The following is a 15,513-nucleotide window of genomic DNA, read 5'->3' as shown; positions in this document are numbered from 1 at the left end:
CAAAATTATATTATTTGTGCGACTTAATTTCGTAGGTATACATTTTTGTTGTAAAAAAAAAATTTGTTATTAATTTTAAATGTTTGTATAAATTTTCACATTATTAAATTGTTACTTAAATTACTGTTTTATTATAGACATGTTATTACTCATAACCTTATAGAAATCTTATGATTAATAGCAAAATCTTATCATATCACAGTCACGCTTATAAAAAAACGTCATCTATTCATTCTTAAACGATCTTTTAGCCTCAAATAATAAAGAAATATTCTCAACATTTATAAATTAAACTCTACCTTTGAAAACTAGAAACAATATATGAGAGATATCCTAAAACGGACAAAAACATAAATTACTTTTTTGATATTGTACACGAGACGATTTCTGTAAAGCACTCGAATCGTCAAGCTATGTCAATTTAATATATTCGCGTTAATTATTTTAATGCGTCGTACTCGCATAAATTACTTAATTATACGCAATAGATTTATAAAAAAGGCTACATATAACCTGTTTAAAAGAAATTGGGTTACTGACGATAGATGAACGTGACAACGTCATAAGAAAATACTGATGGAATGGTTGCATTTTTCAAAAGAAAATTTTAATTTTATTTGTTTGATAGATATTTTGTATGGATATAGAGAATGAGGTAAATGGAAATCACAATTCAATTGATCGATTACAATATAATCGATATAATACGATATATATTTTATATACAATAAAGATGTCGAACGCGGAGGCCAGTTGTGCCTCTTTGTCGCTCGTTCCGCGCTCTCGCTTGCACTTCAAGCCTTAAATGGAACGCCTCAGAGCGAGGTAACGCCGCATGCGTCATGTTTTTTCGTGCGTGCAGCCGGCTCCATCGAATTATAAGACGTTGTCACGTCAAAATGGAGAGCTACTTGTAAGATTGATAGGTACCTACTGTATTCAAAGTACATAATTAGAATAAATGCTCTTAAAAATAAAGAAAACGGAAAAAGACACAAGGGTGGAAGGGTAATGTTGGCAAAGTATAATTAATTAATCATACTTAATAAATTTCGCATATCACAGTCAAACGGCAACATTGTTTGTTAAAACAGAGAAAATGCCCTTCCATCTTTATTTCAATATTTCGTTAGCTTCACTTTGACAAGACAATAACATAAACTAAAATTTTACATTAATTCAGTTACGTTACAAAATCTACGCATTAATAAGATTGGATTTATTTTTGGTCCATTTTAATTTCCATTAGTTAAAGAGAAATTAAAAAAAATATGTTTGACAATATTTTCAGAAGAGAGAATAAATCACAAGCACTTTCCTATGTTAAAGGACATATAATTTAAAATTACGGTTTGCGAATCGTTTGTTATATTATCTCGCGTTTCCATAGTAATAAATTAGGTAACCAATTGGCAGGGTACTTACAACACACGACTGTTCCTATGTAACAATATTTAAAAATATTTTTTGATAGATTATATCATTTTATATTCAATCCCTTTCACAGACGTAAATGTCAAAATGACAGTTATTTTATTTATTTACACGTCGTTGCAATAAAAATAAAAGAAACACAAAAACCACAATACATAAAAATTATAAGGGATGCAACGGGCGGCCTTATCGCTAATAAGCGATCTCTTCCAGGCAACCGTAGTTAAAGAGAAACACTAAAAAAAAGGAACATGATAATTGTGAGAAGTGCAGAACCAAATGTTATATATAATTAAATTTAATATAATTAAATAGATTAAGGTTCTATATTTATATATACATACAGATCAGATACAAATATGTATCTGACACGTGGCGTCATAATACTAGTTTCCGGTTTAAATTAATTACCGCGAAACGAAGTGCATATAAACTATTGTTTTATGATATTTCAAAATATTATTATCAATTAATACAACTAATACCACTTTATATTTTTTGGAATGACTTTCTTTATTTTTAATATGAATAAATAATTTCAGACTGTATAAATTCTGTATTCAGTACATTCCCTTGTTCGTCGACATCACACATTTCTATCTCCAACGCGTTACTGAATGGCTCCTCAATTTGCTCTACTTTGCATTCATTTTCTTTATTCATACTTTCAATATAAATTTCAGTATTTTCTTCACTTGAAGATTCGTAATCTTCAGGTTCATGTTTTGATATTTCATTATATTTATTGATTATACTCTCTGTTGAAAGATTATCTTCTAAGTCTTCTGTATGATTTCCTAATGTGCCATTTTTTAAAAGTTCATTTACTTTAGATGTTCCTTGTTCCATTAATCTTTCCTTATCTTCTATATCCTCTTTTTCTGTCACACCTTTACATTTAGTCTTTTTTACTATTGGCTGTTTTTCCTTCTTCATTCTTTTCCGAGCGACAGTTTTCTTTTTAGGCTTTTCTTCTTTTTTAAATTCTTTCCTTCCTGTATCACTTTTCGTCTTTTGTTCTTCTTTATATATTTTTTTAATTGTATTCTCTTGGTTGTCTGTTGGTCTCAAGCCATTTCTTATGCTTATTTCGTAACGCGTTGGAGCAGTTGCAGTACAATCTGCTACCTTTCTGATATTAAATTCGTATTTATTAGAGAGGGTAGCGTTGGGCCCGCGACAACCGTCAACGATTTTCTTTGACACTTCTAAAACTTCGAATCTAGTAGTTGTAAGCCTGAACATACCGTCTTCGCTTTTTTGATACCTAAAAACGCATGGACTTGATAATTTGAGTATTAATTTTAAGTCTTTGTTTTACGCCAGTTTTGCAGGATGAATGCTTTTTAGCAATAATGGTAAATAATGTAATTTATATAAGTTTTATATCATTAAATGTAATAAAAGAGATGGGAAGATAAAATAAAGCTAGTTGCAGGCAAGGTTGGGTCAAGAGTGAGGCGAAAATCGGCAGAATGGAAGGGTCTCGAGAAGAAATTTGTCGGGATTGGCAAACGGACTTAAGCTTTTTTTTAAATTTGTGTAAATAAAGTCCGAAATAAAGGCTATTTTTATGTCATTAAATGCAACTAATGGAGCAATAAATTGAAAAATTTCTTATTGATTGTTGACAATTTTAACAATACTGAAGACTAGATTTGGTATTTTTTTTATGGATTTAAAAAAAATTACTTACCTAAACCTACTATGCCCACACGGCCATTGAGCTCCATGGACTTTAACCAAATGCGTGGTTAAATATGTACCTCTCGCAAAAATCGTCGGTTTATTATCAGGACATATATGGCAAATGTATTGTCTTGTATTTTTTTGCTTTTTCACTTCACAATCCGAGTCTGAGTCGCTAGACTTCTTACGTTTACGATTGTGAATTTTTATATGAGCGCGTAGATCATATTTCGTCACTGCCCTGAAAAATTTTTTATTTATTTACAGCATAGATGCCAAACATGTTACCTGCAGCAGATTAAATGAGCTTCTTAAGTACCCGTGAAGTTTTCTTAAGTATAAAAATTTAGCTTTTTTTATCGGTTTGGTGGAATTTATAAAACATTTTTATTTTTTACCAATTTTAACTTCTTTAACTACTATAGATTAATTTTTTTAAGGGGTCACCCCCTGTTCAGTATTATAAAAAAAAATTAAAAAGTAAACAGTATTACAAGGGCCTCAGATTTGTATGTGTTTCGTGATAATTTGTGTTTTTTTTCTCTTATAGACAAATAGGCAGTCCGAGACGCTGGGTTTAAGGCGTGACGGTTTCCTCACGATGTTTTCCTTAACCGTACGAGCGGGTGTTAAATACGCACAGTACACAGTTAGTCCATTTGTGCACAGGATCGAACCTACGACCTCAGGGATCGAAGTCGAACGCTGAAGCCACTACGCTAACACTGCACTACAAACACTCCATGTAAGGTATGTTTCTTGTTTCAGAGTCACACATTTTGGGTAGTAAAGCCAGAGGAGTACAACGATTTGGTTCAATGACGTAACAATAGGTAGGGCTAGCAAAATGCCACGGGCCCCAGACCCAAGAGGGCCCCTGCCCAAGAGATATTATGTTCTATGGATGAATGTGAAGTCTCCAATACGCATAGGGCTAGCGTGTGGACTACAGACCATTCCCTCTCGCCTAAGAGAGGAGGCCTATGGCCATTAGTGGGACATATACGTGTAATTGAGTACGCTGAAAATCTCGAAGTTTATTAAAATTAAACTGAGTAGGGACGATTTTTACTGATAAGGCCCCGTCAAAAGAATTGCCACGGGCCCCAGATGGTAAAGTTACGTCACTGATTTGGTACATACGCAAAATAAAACTTACTTATAATCGCAATCCGGACAAGCATGCCGTCTCACGTCCTCGCTGGCCATATGCCTGTACCTCACGTGATGTGCCAAGTCAGCGGGCGTTGGTTGGGACATATCACATAATGAACACGCGTAACAGGAGACGTGACGGCGGACATGTTCGCGTAACAAATAATCGCTAGCGAAGAATTCGCCGCAAATCGAACATTTGTGACCGGCCGAGGGGTCGACATTCTGCAAATAAACTAACTACTAAGGTAAAGTAATTCTGAAAATGGTCATAGGGAGCGTTCAAGTATTACGTAACGTATTGGGGGGGGGAGTTACTTTTGTAAAGCGCGGGGAATGAATTACGCTTTATTGTTAATATTCCGGTACTTTACACCACATAATGGTAACTTTTAGTTATAAAGACTCACTAGGTGGTCACGAAACGTTTTACTATATGTACTTGGGTACAGAAAAACGTTACGGTGCGTTAGATCAATAATATCCAAAAATTGCGTGACGTAATACTTGAACGCTCCCTAGAGCGTTAACGCTAGATAATTTCTCTCAAATTTAAGAGAGACAATTAGATTAAACTGTAGTAATTTGCGCGGATTTTGCTTTTCTTTAATTTAGCCAAAACAGTTTTAGTCACAATATTCCTAGTATTCGAGATGTTCATATCTGTCTGAGGGGAATTTTTCCATATAAAGTATCAAGATTACTGTCGGACTATAATGACGTAACGTTGAAAAGTTTCACGGAAAGCACGGAAGTGAAAACGAAAATTCAGTACTAACTGTACTAGTAGTTTAGCTCGCGTTTAATTTTCTTTACCGACATACAATTTCGAATGCAAAACATTTTTAAGAAATGGAAATCTAGTAATAATGGTCGCAATAAGACTGATCTAGGAAGGAGAGCTAAAAATATTATATATGCCTAAAACTCACCTGTCTCAACAAATGGTCCGACAACTTTCTATTGAGCGCAAAATGCGTTCCGCAATGGTAGCAAGCAATAAGCCGTTCCAAGGTATGCGCTCGCATGTGTCGACTAAGTTGGGATTTTTCAACGAATACGGCCCCACATCCCGCCCATGAGCACACCACTTGACCACGCGAACATGATGCTATATGCGTTTGAACGTGGTCTAAAAAATCCTAAAAAGCAATTTCATTTCAACAAACTCTAAATTATTCTAAGACAGACTTAGAACACAGATATTTGACGCTGATCTTAGTGACCTATTCTTTAGCTATGTGGAACTAGCTCACTGAAGTATTTCCGAACCAATTCGACTTAGGGTCCTTCAAGAAAAGAGCGTACAAAAATGAAAAGCCGGCAACGCACTTGCGAGCCTGCAGTGTGAGTGTCCATGGGCGGCGGTATCACTTAACATCAGATGAGCCTCCTGCCCGTTTGCCTCCTATTACATAAAAAAAAATACTACGCTTCGAATGCTTAGAAATCACGAGGGTTAATGAAAGTGTATCTAATAATATATCTTTTGCTTTAGGGTCAGTAATTCAATGTCGATATTAACATATTCCTCCATGTTCAATACGTTTTTCAAACGGGAGTCATTATTATATATATTAAACCACAATGGTTCTCTTTCCACACAGACTCTATAAGCATAACCTCAAATACTAAATATTTTGTCTTTATAGGCAAGTACTGCTTTCTTTGCTCGTCTTCGATTATTGGGTTGATGGCATAATTTTTTCCTTACCATGGTTACCCTCAAGGTAAGATTAAGTACTTATATATTACTCTTTCAATAAGTTCTGTAGCAATTACCCAATACATTTAGATTTATATATTACTAGTGGACCCGACAGACGTTGTCCTGCATGATATTTCAAGCGATTAGTAAAGCAAAGTATGAAAGTACCGACTGCAGCGCCATCTGGCGGGCTGATTTGTGAATCTAAACCATTCCCAGATCCCCTTGAACACACACAAAAAATTTCATCAAAATTATGAATTACGAATATATATATAAAGATTAATTCACAACTTAATTAGAAATTTGAATGAAAAATCACTAGTGTTATGCTAGGAACTTAATAATCCTTTTTTCACAATTAATTGGACTAGTTTTGTGTAGTTAAAGCCTAACAAAAATAAAATCTGTATTGAGTGGAATATATGTACATATTTGTCATTTTAAAACCGATTTTTTTTTCCCTCCATAATCATATTCTCACCTGTATAGAATCAAAATATTGAGTACACCGATACCACATACAGCAGTGGTCACCCAATAGCGGCGGTAACTGATTTCGTTTGGTTGAATCCTTTTTACACCTCTCTAACTTTAACGTCGCTCTCGCATTAAAGCCAATGGCAAGTAACTTAGCATGATATGCATGATAATTGATGTGTCGTATAATTTGATCTCGGTCTGATGACTTGTGTCCACATACATCCCAAAGACAGTGATAGAAAACTAAAATATTTATATAAAAGCATTATATTTTCTACTACTTCTATAGCCGTCTTTGACCGGTTTGATTTTCAGAAACTGGTGTATTAAGTTTGACTCGTAGAAGGCTGGTCATCTACTTAGTAATAAAGAAATTATAATTGGAAGAGAAAGAAATGAGTTTTCCCAGCTTAAATTTTGTTAACTATAAAGTGTAGCAAATATATAAAACCAATTAGATGGGTTATGAAAATTGGGATGTAATTCAAAATTTGAAAATCAAAAAGATTGCATTAGATAAGCATATTTTATTCACAATAAAAATCAAGTTGTGATTTTTGAATCTACAATACCTAGGTTAAATATCAAATATTTGCTTAGTTAAACAATATTTTGAATTATGTTAAGTATTCCTAAAAAAAAAGGCAGTGGTAAGGGAAGCTAAGGTTTTTAAAATTTAAACTTATTAGGGTGTCAATATACAAGTATTTACAGACTTACAGCTGGGTAAAAGGAAATAGGGCTATTCGCAAAACTGTTATATTTTTATTAGTAAACACTCACCATTTCCATCCATTTTAGTAATATGTACATCCGAGATATGCATTCTAACATGAGCTTGAAACATCACATAGTTGGAGAAGAATTCCCGACATGAAGGCCATTCACATTCTAAACATAATCTTTCATGTCTTAACTTTTGGACAGGCTGGAACATAGACACTCCATATGTAAATCATTAATAGACAGTTAACAATTACAAATTTCACATTGTACTGTAAAATTTTACTGATCTATTGAATCATTAAGACTTAATTTTGTGCCTATATGACAACGTACCACATTTCTTGGCTCTAATTCAACTTCACCAACACCAACAGGTACTGTTGCATCATCTTCAGCTGTTAGAAAAAATTTCTTCCTATGAGCATTTGTCTCTATTATAAACTGAATATCATTCTTATTTTGCAAGGATAGCTTCTTTGGGTTATTTTGTTCCTTTAACCAATCGATACATCGGGTAATTCTATCTTTTGTGTTTAATGATTTTACTATTGGTTCATCCATTATTAATTTTGATAGTTTAGCCTTATCTGAAACGAAATTAGTTTTATAAAAGGTTGGTTATTAACGTATATATTTTAATATGCATATCTATTTCCATAATGCCTTCACTTTGCTGAAGAAGCTATTTTCTTAATCCAAAACCATACCTTAAACCAAAAGGGAAAGAAATATTTCACTTTCGTTCGTAATAATTGAGATGTTGGGGGTTGGTGGCGCGAAATTATTAGTATAATAAGGGAAAACTAGAAGTATTTGACCATTTGAACGCTAACAGAGCTCTAAACAATACATAATTCTTACATCGACCTTTATCTACATTTATTTATTATATTATAATCTTAAGAATAAAATATAATTATAGAATTACAAACTATCACATTATTTATGCCTCACAACTTAGTAGTTGTAAGTTGTAACTTGTAAGTTCAAAACTTCAAAAATCAAAGTTACAACAGTTAACAGTAGACGGCAGACCGCAGACGTGCAAATGCAATCCGCGCAATCTCCACAGACCACCAAAGAGTATAAACATAATCACAGCACCACTGTAATAATTGTATGCTTTACGATATAATTTTTGTATATGAATTTTGCATTCAACGTACCGCATCAACGTCTGATGATACTTACTGTAGCTCGACAGCCAATGCTCTATTCGGACACTTAAGTATTTTATTATATATGTCGCAGTAAAGTAGTTAAATCAGAGAGTTAATTAAATGCCTAGACATTTCATTAAAGATCGATATTATATGAAAGTTCCGTCAGACAAGTGACTGAATGAAACGTTTAACGAGTTTCCTAAACGTTCCTAGACAACAAGACGCATTTCAACTTTGGTAGGGTGACTTTGGTGGTGATATTTGATTGGAAAAAAATATATATTTATATATTTTCCTATATATATTATCGTACATATTTTCCTATAAATATAGCCAATAAAAATTTATTTTTTTCGTTTTATATTTCATTAATTAAAAAAATAAAACCTGCTCTGCTGCAGATATTTGGTACATTTGTTTAGTTCGTTTTACCTTTATTAATGTCATGTTAAGTATTATTGCTCTACCTAAGTATAAACTAGATACTAGCTTGACCTATTTCACAAAAATTGTATGAGCGAGACAAGGCATACATATCTTCAACAACAAAATTAAAATCAACTATACAAATGAAAAATATGCTTACTAACACAATTACAATTATTATAAACCTAGCCCAACCTAACCATTTACAATAAAACAAAACACGGAATTTTCAAGCTCTCACGATCCCACCGAAATTGTAAACAACATGTTTACAACAACGTGTTTACAATTTCACCAAAGACCACAATTTGAAACCAAAACCTCTATCACAACAAACCAACGTTTGCCAAAAGAAAGACTCTAAAAGAAATCAGCTGTTGTCTTGACCGCCATCTTGTTTTACATTATTAATCAACACGCTGGCTTTCGGTCAGACAGATAGTTAAACGATTTCGACGCTGCTTTATTTAAATGAAAACGCTAGCGACTTGATTGAATATCGATCTTTAATTAACTGTCTAGCGATTCAATTAACTTACTGATTTAACTACTTTACTGCGACATATATTATATTGTTTCACTTTCGAAAATATTATTAATTTATAAGCAAGTTATTATTTGTGTACGATTGCAGTAGTAGTCTGTGGTCGTCTTCAGTCTATTTAGTACTACTGTCTAAAAAGTAAAAACATTATATCAAAGTTTTTTTCATTCATTTTACATTTATTTGATCTGTGACCATTCATTAAAAACGTGCGTGCAAGCATAAAGTGTGAAGGTGTCAAGCCGCAAGCGTATTCGGTATTTGTATATTATCTACCTCCTGAGTCCTGACGCTAAGCGCGAGACATCCGCGTGGCGTGTTATTATTAAAGTTTCTTATCATAAATTAGCCTCGCATAAAATAATTGACAAGTTTATTCCCGTCGCAGTCACAGCCAGCGACGGTCATTTGTCTCCGGCGCTGATGAAATCTACTATAACGCTAGAAGAAGTAGTAAATACATTAGATAATCTTCCTTCACCATTAGCAACCAGGATGCCGAACATCAAGGTTTTCAGTGGCAGCTCTCACCAAGACTTAGCCCAAAAAATTGTGGATCGATTAGGAATCGATTTGGGCAAAGTAGTAACCAAAAAATTCAGCAACATGGAAACATGTGTTGAAATCGGCGAGTCGGTTCGTGGCGAAGATGTGTATATTGTGCAAAGTGGAAGTGGTGAAATTAATGATAATCTTATGGAGTTGTTGATTATGATTAATGCGTGTAAAATTGCGTCTGCTTCTCGCGTTACAGCCGTTATTCCCTGCTTTCCCTATGCAAGGCAAGATAAAAAGGATAAAAGCCGAGCTCCTATTACCGCTAAACTTGTCGCCAATATTTTGTCTGTGTCTGGTGCTGATCATATCATAACAATGGATCTCCATGCATCCCAAATTCAAGGATTCTTTGACATACCTGTTGATAACCTATTTGCGGAACCTGCTGTGTTGAAGTGGATAAAGGAGAATATTCCTGACTGGAAGACGAGTATTGTAGTATCGCCTGATGCTGGTGGTGCTAAAAGAGTGACCTCTATTGCTGACCGTCTGAATGTGGAGTTTGCTCTTATTCATAAGGAGAGAAAAAAAGCTAATGAGGTAGCTTCAATGGTACTGGTAGGTGATGTTAAAGACCGCATTGCTATCTTAGTGGATGATATGGCTGATACTTGTGGTACTATTTGCCATGCTGCTGAGAAGTTAATTGAGGCCGGCGCTATTAAAGTGTATGCAATTTTAACTCATGGAATATTCTCTGGACCTGCAATTTCAAGAATTAATAATGCTTGCTTAGAAGCAGTTGTTGTCACAAACACTATACCCCAAGAGAGGCATATGCAAGACTGTCCAAAAATTCAGTGTATTGATGTATCTATGATGCTAGCAGAGGCTGTCCGTCGCACACATAATGGAGAATCTGTGTCTTATCTCTTCTCAAATGTTCCATATTAGTTAACTTTTCTATTCCCCATATTATATTTAAGGTGATTAACATCAATAACTTTGATGTATACTAAGTATTTTAAATTGTGCTTTTGTCTACAAAAAAATTGGGAAAATTTGGTTTTATGTCACTTATCAAATTATAGCAATAACAAAAGTGCTGACACACTTTCATATCACTTTATCTACAGTATATTTGTACTGACATTTTGTAGGTATAAATTACTATTCACTATTTAAAGTATATTTATTTAGAAGGTTAACATCAAACTTGTTTAGATACAAAACCTACTTGAATTAATGTATTTCACTGGTAAAAAATGGCATTTAGCTAACTCATTTACTGTTGACCCTGTTAGCAAATAGACCAATTAAAAAGAATTCGTAACTAAGATTACTAATCCTTAAAAAAAATATCAGGATATTTGCTATTGCTATAACCCTAGTAAAAATCACTACATTAGGCTTAGACTTTAAAACTACTGTTTTAGTTGTAATCTCATTTAAAGTAAAGAAAGTGTATGTGTCATGGTAATCTTAGCTCTGCATACAAAATTTAATATAGCATACATAATTTGTATTTTCATATGAATATTGTGATATTGGATACAGCCATTTTATACTTTTAATTAAATTTTATATTCATTTCAAGTGAAAGATTTTTGGACAAATTTCTGGCTGTTAATTTTACGAAATATTATAAAATATCTAAAAAAAACATGTATTGTTATTAAAACTATTTCATAGTTCAAATGATATTGTAAACATTTTATATTTTTTTAGTTTAATAAGTTTCATGTTGATTCTGCCAAACTTAATTATAACTTTGGTTTGTAATTTAGTGATAATTTAATTGTGTTAACATAGGTGTAGAATTCCACGGTTATTGTTGTAAAATTGATTTAATTTTGACTATTTCCACAACTTTATAGTAAAGCTTTCGATAAAAATGAACTAGTAAATATGAATTTTAATAAAGGGCTTGTTGCCTAAAACTTTGTGAGCAATGACTACACCTATGGATGTTTAGTTATAACAATTATTTTTAAGCAAATAAATCTTCCAAAAGAAAATTCTTTAACTGATGTTATATTTTATTCATTTGTAGTAAGATATCTATGTGGCATATTAAGAAGGTCAAAGCATACAATTTATGTTGCAAGGTTAACTTTATATTATAAGTACAGAATTAATAAAAAACAGGAATTTCTGAAATTTAAGTTTTATTAAATTAGTGGCCTGTCAATGAGTTTGATAGTTATTGGCATGAATTTCATATACCAATCATTTAAGGACAATTTAGGCAATCATCAATATTTAGTTCAATTTAACATGATCATTTTGACTTTTAAATGCCATTGAAGTAGAAAAAAAAACTAAATAGTAAAGTAACTGATTAAAAATATCACTTCTGTATAAACTTCATAATATTAGTACTTTAAAGTTTAAACAAATTGTGGTGTACCCACAACTTGTAGGCGTATAGTGAGTAAGGTAGTCTTTCTAAGAACAGGATTTTGCTGTGTTCTTTAATTTTTGTTGTGCTTTTATAAAAAAATGGTTATTTCAAATAAGTGAAACCTTCAAACAGTTAGAGAAAATCTATTTTAGTGTATATATTCGTCTCAAATATTACGTAGATTCGTTATTTTGAACATAGTTCCAGATTAGTCGTAAATGTAATCTATTACTTACGAAAATACGACGTCAAAACTCTTTATTCTAATCTGAATGTTGTTTTATCGTTAGCATACGTAGATACCTACTGTGTAAACATTTTAATTTATTTTCGTCAACATATCAGTTTCATCATAGTGATATCAGTTTTCTTGACCCGAGGTCGGTATCAAATGATGCAAAGTGTATGTTTGTATTTGTACGTTTAACGTTACCCTATTGAAGCAAATGTTTCAATAATTTGATTACCAAGAAATATTATTTCTCTTTCGTTATATCAAATCAACGTCTTTATGGATTGAAGAATTAACTAGTAAATTGATGTTGCTTTTTTAGTCTGTCCTAGTGATTAATATACAACGCAGCTGTCTATAACTACTTCACAAGGTTATAATAAAATTGCTTGTAATCGAAATTGAGGCACCCAAGTTAAAATATGCGGTAGTGATAATATAGCAATAGCAAGGCCATTGATGTACGTCATCCTATTTATAATTAATAAATTTAAACTTTACTGGTAAGTACTTAGGTTGTTGTCTTACTTTTTTGTAAGGCCCCTACAGATGGAGGGCAGACATTTCGGCTTCAGATCTATGATCATCTGTCGATGACGTCCGGTGATGAAACTCTGTGGTGAACGCGGTAGAAGATGCAGAGTTACCCCACATCTCTACGCAAAGAGATCAAGCAGATCAAAAAGTTACTGGTTGTCGATGATTCGACTTATTTATAGCAATAACAAAAATGTTAAAGGAGCTGTGTTTTTATATAGAACAGGGGGCAAACGGGCAGGATTCTCACCTGATGTTAAGTGATGCCGCCGCCCATGGACACTCCAGAGGGCTCGCGAGTGCGTTGCCGGCCTTTAACTTTTGTTACTGTAGATCTTCCCCCGTAACCCTTTGTATATTTATACAGGTGTACGCAGTTATTTTAGGTGTTAGTGTTTACATATTGTGGTGTCAGGTGTACTTTTGAATTTTAATACGTACTTATCTATTTCGTGGATATAATTGGTTGATGTAGTTTGAAGTACGCAAGATTAGCACTACATTGTCCAGTACAATGAGCATGCTATGGACGTTTCAGGCACGGATACGGCTAGAACCCTGACCATGCTTAAACTTTTCATCGTTCGGGCATAGCATTGCTACGTAATAGGTACGTGGCCGTCTTTGAGTCGTCGTCTTTATATACGTTTTCATGGGTATTTTGTGTAATTTCCTACATAGGTAAGACATCATTACACTTAAGTAATGATATAACATTCATTTTATGATTGAAAATATTGTTTCGCTCCCTACGTGAACCAGTGGTATAGCATCGGAAAAATCTCTCACCATTCTCAACGTGCAAGGAAATTGGAATGCTATGACCCAGGACAAAAAACTCAGGTTTGTTCGTTTTCTGCCAAGAAAGATCCTTCTGTCGTGTCTCCTCAATTTGAAGCCGCTCTCCTCAGTACGTCACACAGCCTCAGTATGCTTGGGGTTGGCATTTCGAAATAAGTCCAATTCCGCAGTCACCTGGAAGAAAACGCCAAACTGGCTTCCAAAAAGCTGCGTGTTTTGATTAGGGCTAAGCAGTATTTCACTGATGTACAACGTATGCAGCTTTGCAAGGCTCAAGTACAACCTCATATGGAACACTGTTCACATCTCTGCGCTGGTGCTCCCAAATACCAGCTTCTTCCTTTTTACCAAATTCAGCAAAGGGCTTGTCGAATTGTCAATCTCCAATATTTTACTGATCGGCTTGATTCTCTCTCTCTCTACGCAGAGACATTGCGTCTCTTTGCGTTTTCTATAAAGTGTACTACGGTGAGTGTTCTGAAATTGTTTGGGTTGATCCCTCCTGCCTAGTTTCAAAGCCGTATTCAATATTTCATCAATATCACCTTGTTGGCTGGAAGACTTCCACAGTCCACACAAGGCATTTTCTTAAGCGAACTGAGGAATCGACTCCCAGTGGGGGTCTTCTCTGAGAGATACGACCTCCCAACTGTTCAAAATTCGAGTGTACTCTGCCCTCAAAGGCCGGAAATGCACCAACTAAAAAAGGGTGTCTATGAGCTACGATGACTGCCCTTTTTGGGCATCCCGCAGCCTCGTTTGCCCCCCTAGTATATAAAAAAAGGGGCTGGCAACTGAAATGACCTAGTGGACTTGGACTCATATTTTATCCTAACTTATATTATAGTTCGTTCACCTTGTCATCTTTAAAAGTTTTCTCGAAGAACCTCCCAGACTTCAGTCTAGGAAAATATGCTACTATAATATATACAATAGCTTCGTTATATAAAAAATACTTATCGTGCAATGAAAGGATGTCGATTTCTAATGACGTCGTTTAAAGTATAATTAACTAACAAGTTCTATACACGAACAACATTACAATATAGGTAGGTAGGTACTTAAATACCTACTGGAATGTTTTGTTTTTACGATGTTTACTTAAAAATTTATGTACTCAAGAAAACAATGAATAATATAAAACAGATAAAGATCACTATAAAGCCCGAGTGCCATGGGCGGACTTATTAACCTTTATTGGCGAGGCAACTTCTCCAGGCAACATTTGTATGGTAAAAACGTGCAGTGAACATAATGAATTTAATATACGATTAAGACAATGTAATGAATTAAAAATACGTAAATTATATAAACAGCATTCTAACGATAGATAAAGGATGTAGTCAGCTGATCTTTAAAATGTCAGGAAGAAGGGAAAAGGGAGTGAGTTCCCAAGGATCTATTTCAAAACTCCTGAATTGCCAAACACCCACGAGTTCCCTTTATAATTAATATAAGTATAACTTTTTTAATTAAATTTAAATATTTAAATTTTAAACGATCTAGCTATATTACGAGACATGATTTTCGAATTCAGGTCAGGCCATATACGAGAGTTGATTTTTACTTTTAGATACATTCATCGTTAACTAGTTCAATATTTGTGCAACCTCATAACATAGTACTATCCAAAATTCACATGGTTTGTGCTGGGCAGTATTAATGTGTGTTAACTAATCTACATAATATTAGGTCCTTACATATGAAATTGGC

At 33.8% G+C, this 15,513-nt stretch overlaps 2 protein-coding genes across 4 annotated transcripts; one reads left to right on the top strand and one right to left on the bottom strand.

Moving 5' to 3' along the window:
* Positions 1 to 1,919: 1,919 nt before the first annotated feature.
* On the bottom strand, positions 1,920 to 8,214 carry LOC125050480 (histone H4 transcription factor). 3 transcript variants are annotated; one of them, XM_047650368.1, is made up of 8 exons: positions 8,128 to 8,214; positions 7,529 to 7,782; positions 7,253 to 7,397; positions 6,471 to 6,712; positions 5,211 to 5,420; positions 4,283 to 4,503; positions 3,131 to 3,364; positions 1,920 to 2,701 (listed from the first exon to the last, which is right to left on the bottom strand). In XM_047650368.1, the coding sequence occupies exons 2-8, from the start codon at positions 7,754 to 7,756 to the stop codon at positions 1,954 to 1,956; spliced, it is 2,028 nt and encodes a 675-aa protein (XP_047506324.1). In that variant the 5' UTR covers positions 7,757 to 7,782; positions 8,128 to 8,214; the 3' UTR covers positions 1,920 to 1,953. The 3 variants fall into 3 exon arrangements, with proteins under 3 accessions (XP_047506324.1, XP_047506322.1, XP_047506323.1); XM_047650366.1 differs by having other exon boundaries at positions 7,903 to 8,196; XM_047650367.1 differs by having other exon boundaries at positions 8,057 to 8,195.
* A 1,282-nt stretch (positions 8,215 to 9,496) lies between these two features.
* LOC125050481 (ribose-phosphate pyrophosphokinase 2) lies at positions 9,497 to 11,852 on the top strand. Its single transcript, XM_047650369.1, has one exon. The coding sequence runs from the start codon at positions 9,752 to 9,754 to the stop codon at positions 10,778 to 10,780; it is 1,029 nt and encodes a 342-aa protein (XP_047506325.1). The 5' UTR covers positions 9,497 to 9,751; the 3' UTR covers positions 10,781 to 11,852.
* The last annotated feature ends 3,661 nt before the right edge of the window (positions 11,853 to 15,513 follow it).

The sequence above is a fragment of the Pieris napi genome, chromosome 6 (assembly GCF_905475465.1).
Source record: "Pieris napi chromosome 6, ilPieNapi1.2, whole genome shotgun sequence".
NCBI classification, from domain to species: domain Eukaryota; kingdom Metazoa; phylum Arthropoda; class Insecta; order Lepidoptera; family Pieridae; genus Pieris; species Pieris napi.
This window is presented reverse-complemented; position numbering and strand designations above follow the sequence as displayed.

Coding starts and splice junctions, on each gene's coding strand:
- LOC125050480 (XM_047650368.1), bottom strand. CDS start 7,756: ATGGATGAACCAATAGTAAAATCATTAAACACAAAAGATAGAATTACC. Junction 4,504..5,210: donor CGGACCATTTGTTGAGACAG/GTGAGTTTTAGG, acceptor GTTTATTTGCAG/AATGTCGACCCCTCGGCCGG. Junction 3,365..4,282: donor TGTCCGGATTGCGATTATAA/GTAAGTTTTATT, acceptor AAAATTTTTCAG/GGCAGTGACGAAATATGATC.
- LOC125050481 (XM_047650369.1), top strand. CDS start 9,752: ATGAAATCTACTATAACGCTAGAAGAAGTAGTAAATACATTAGATAAT.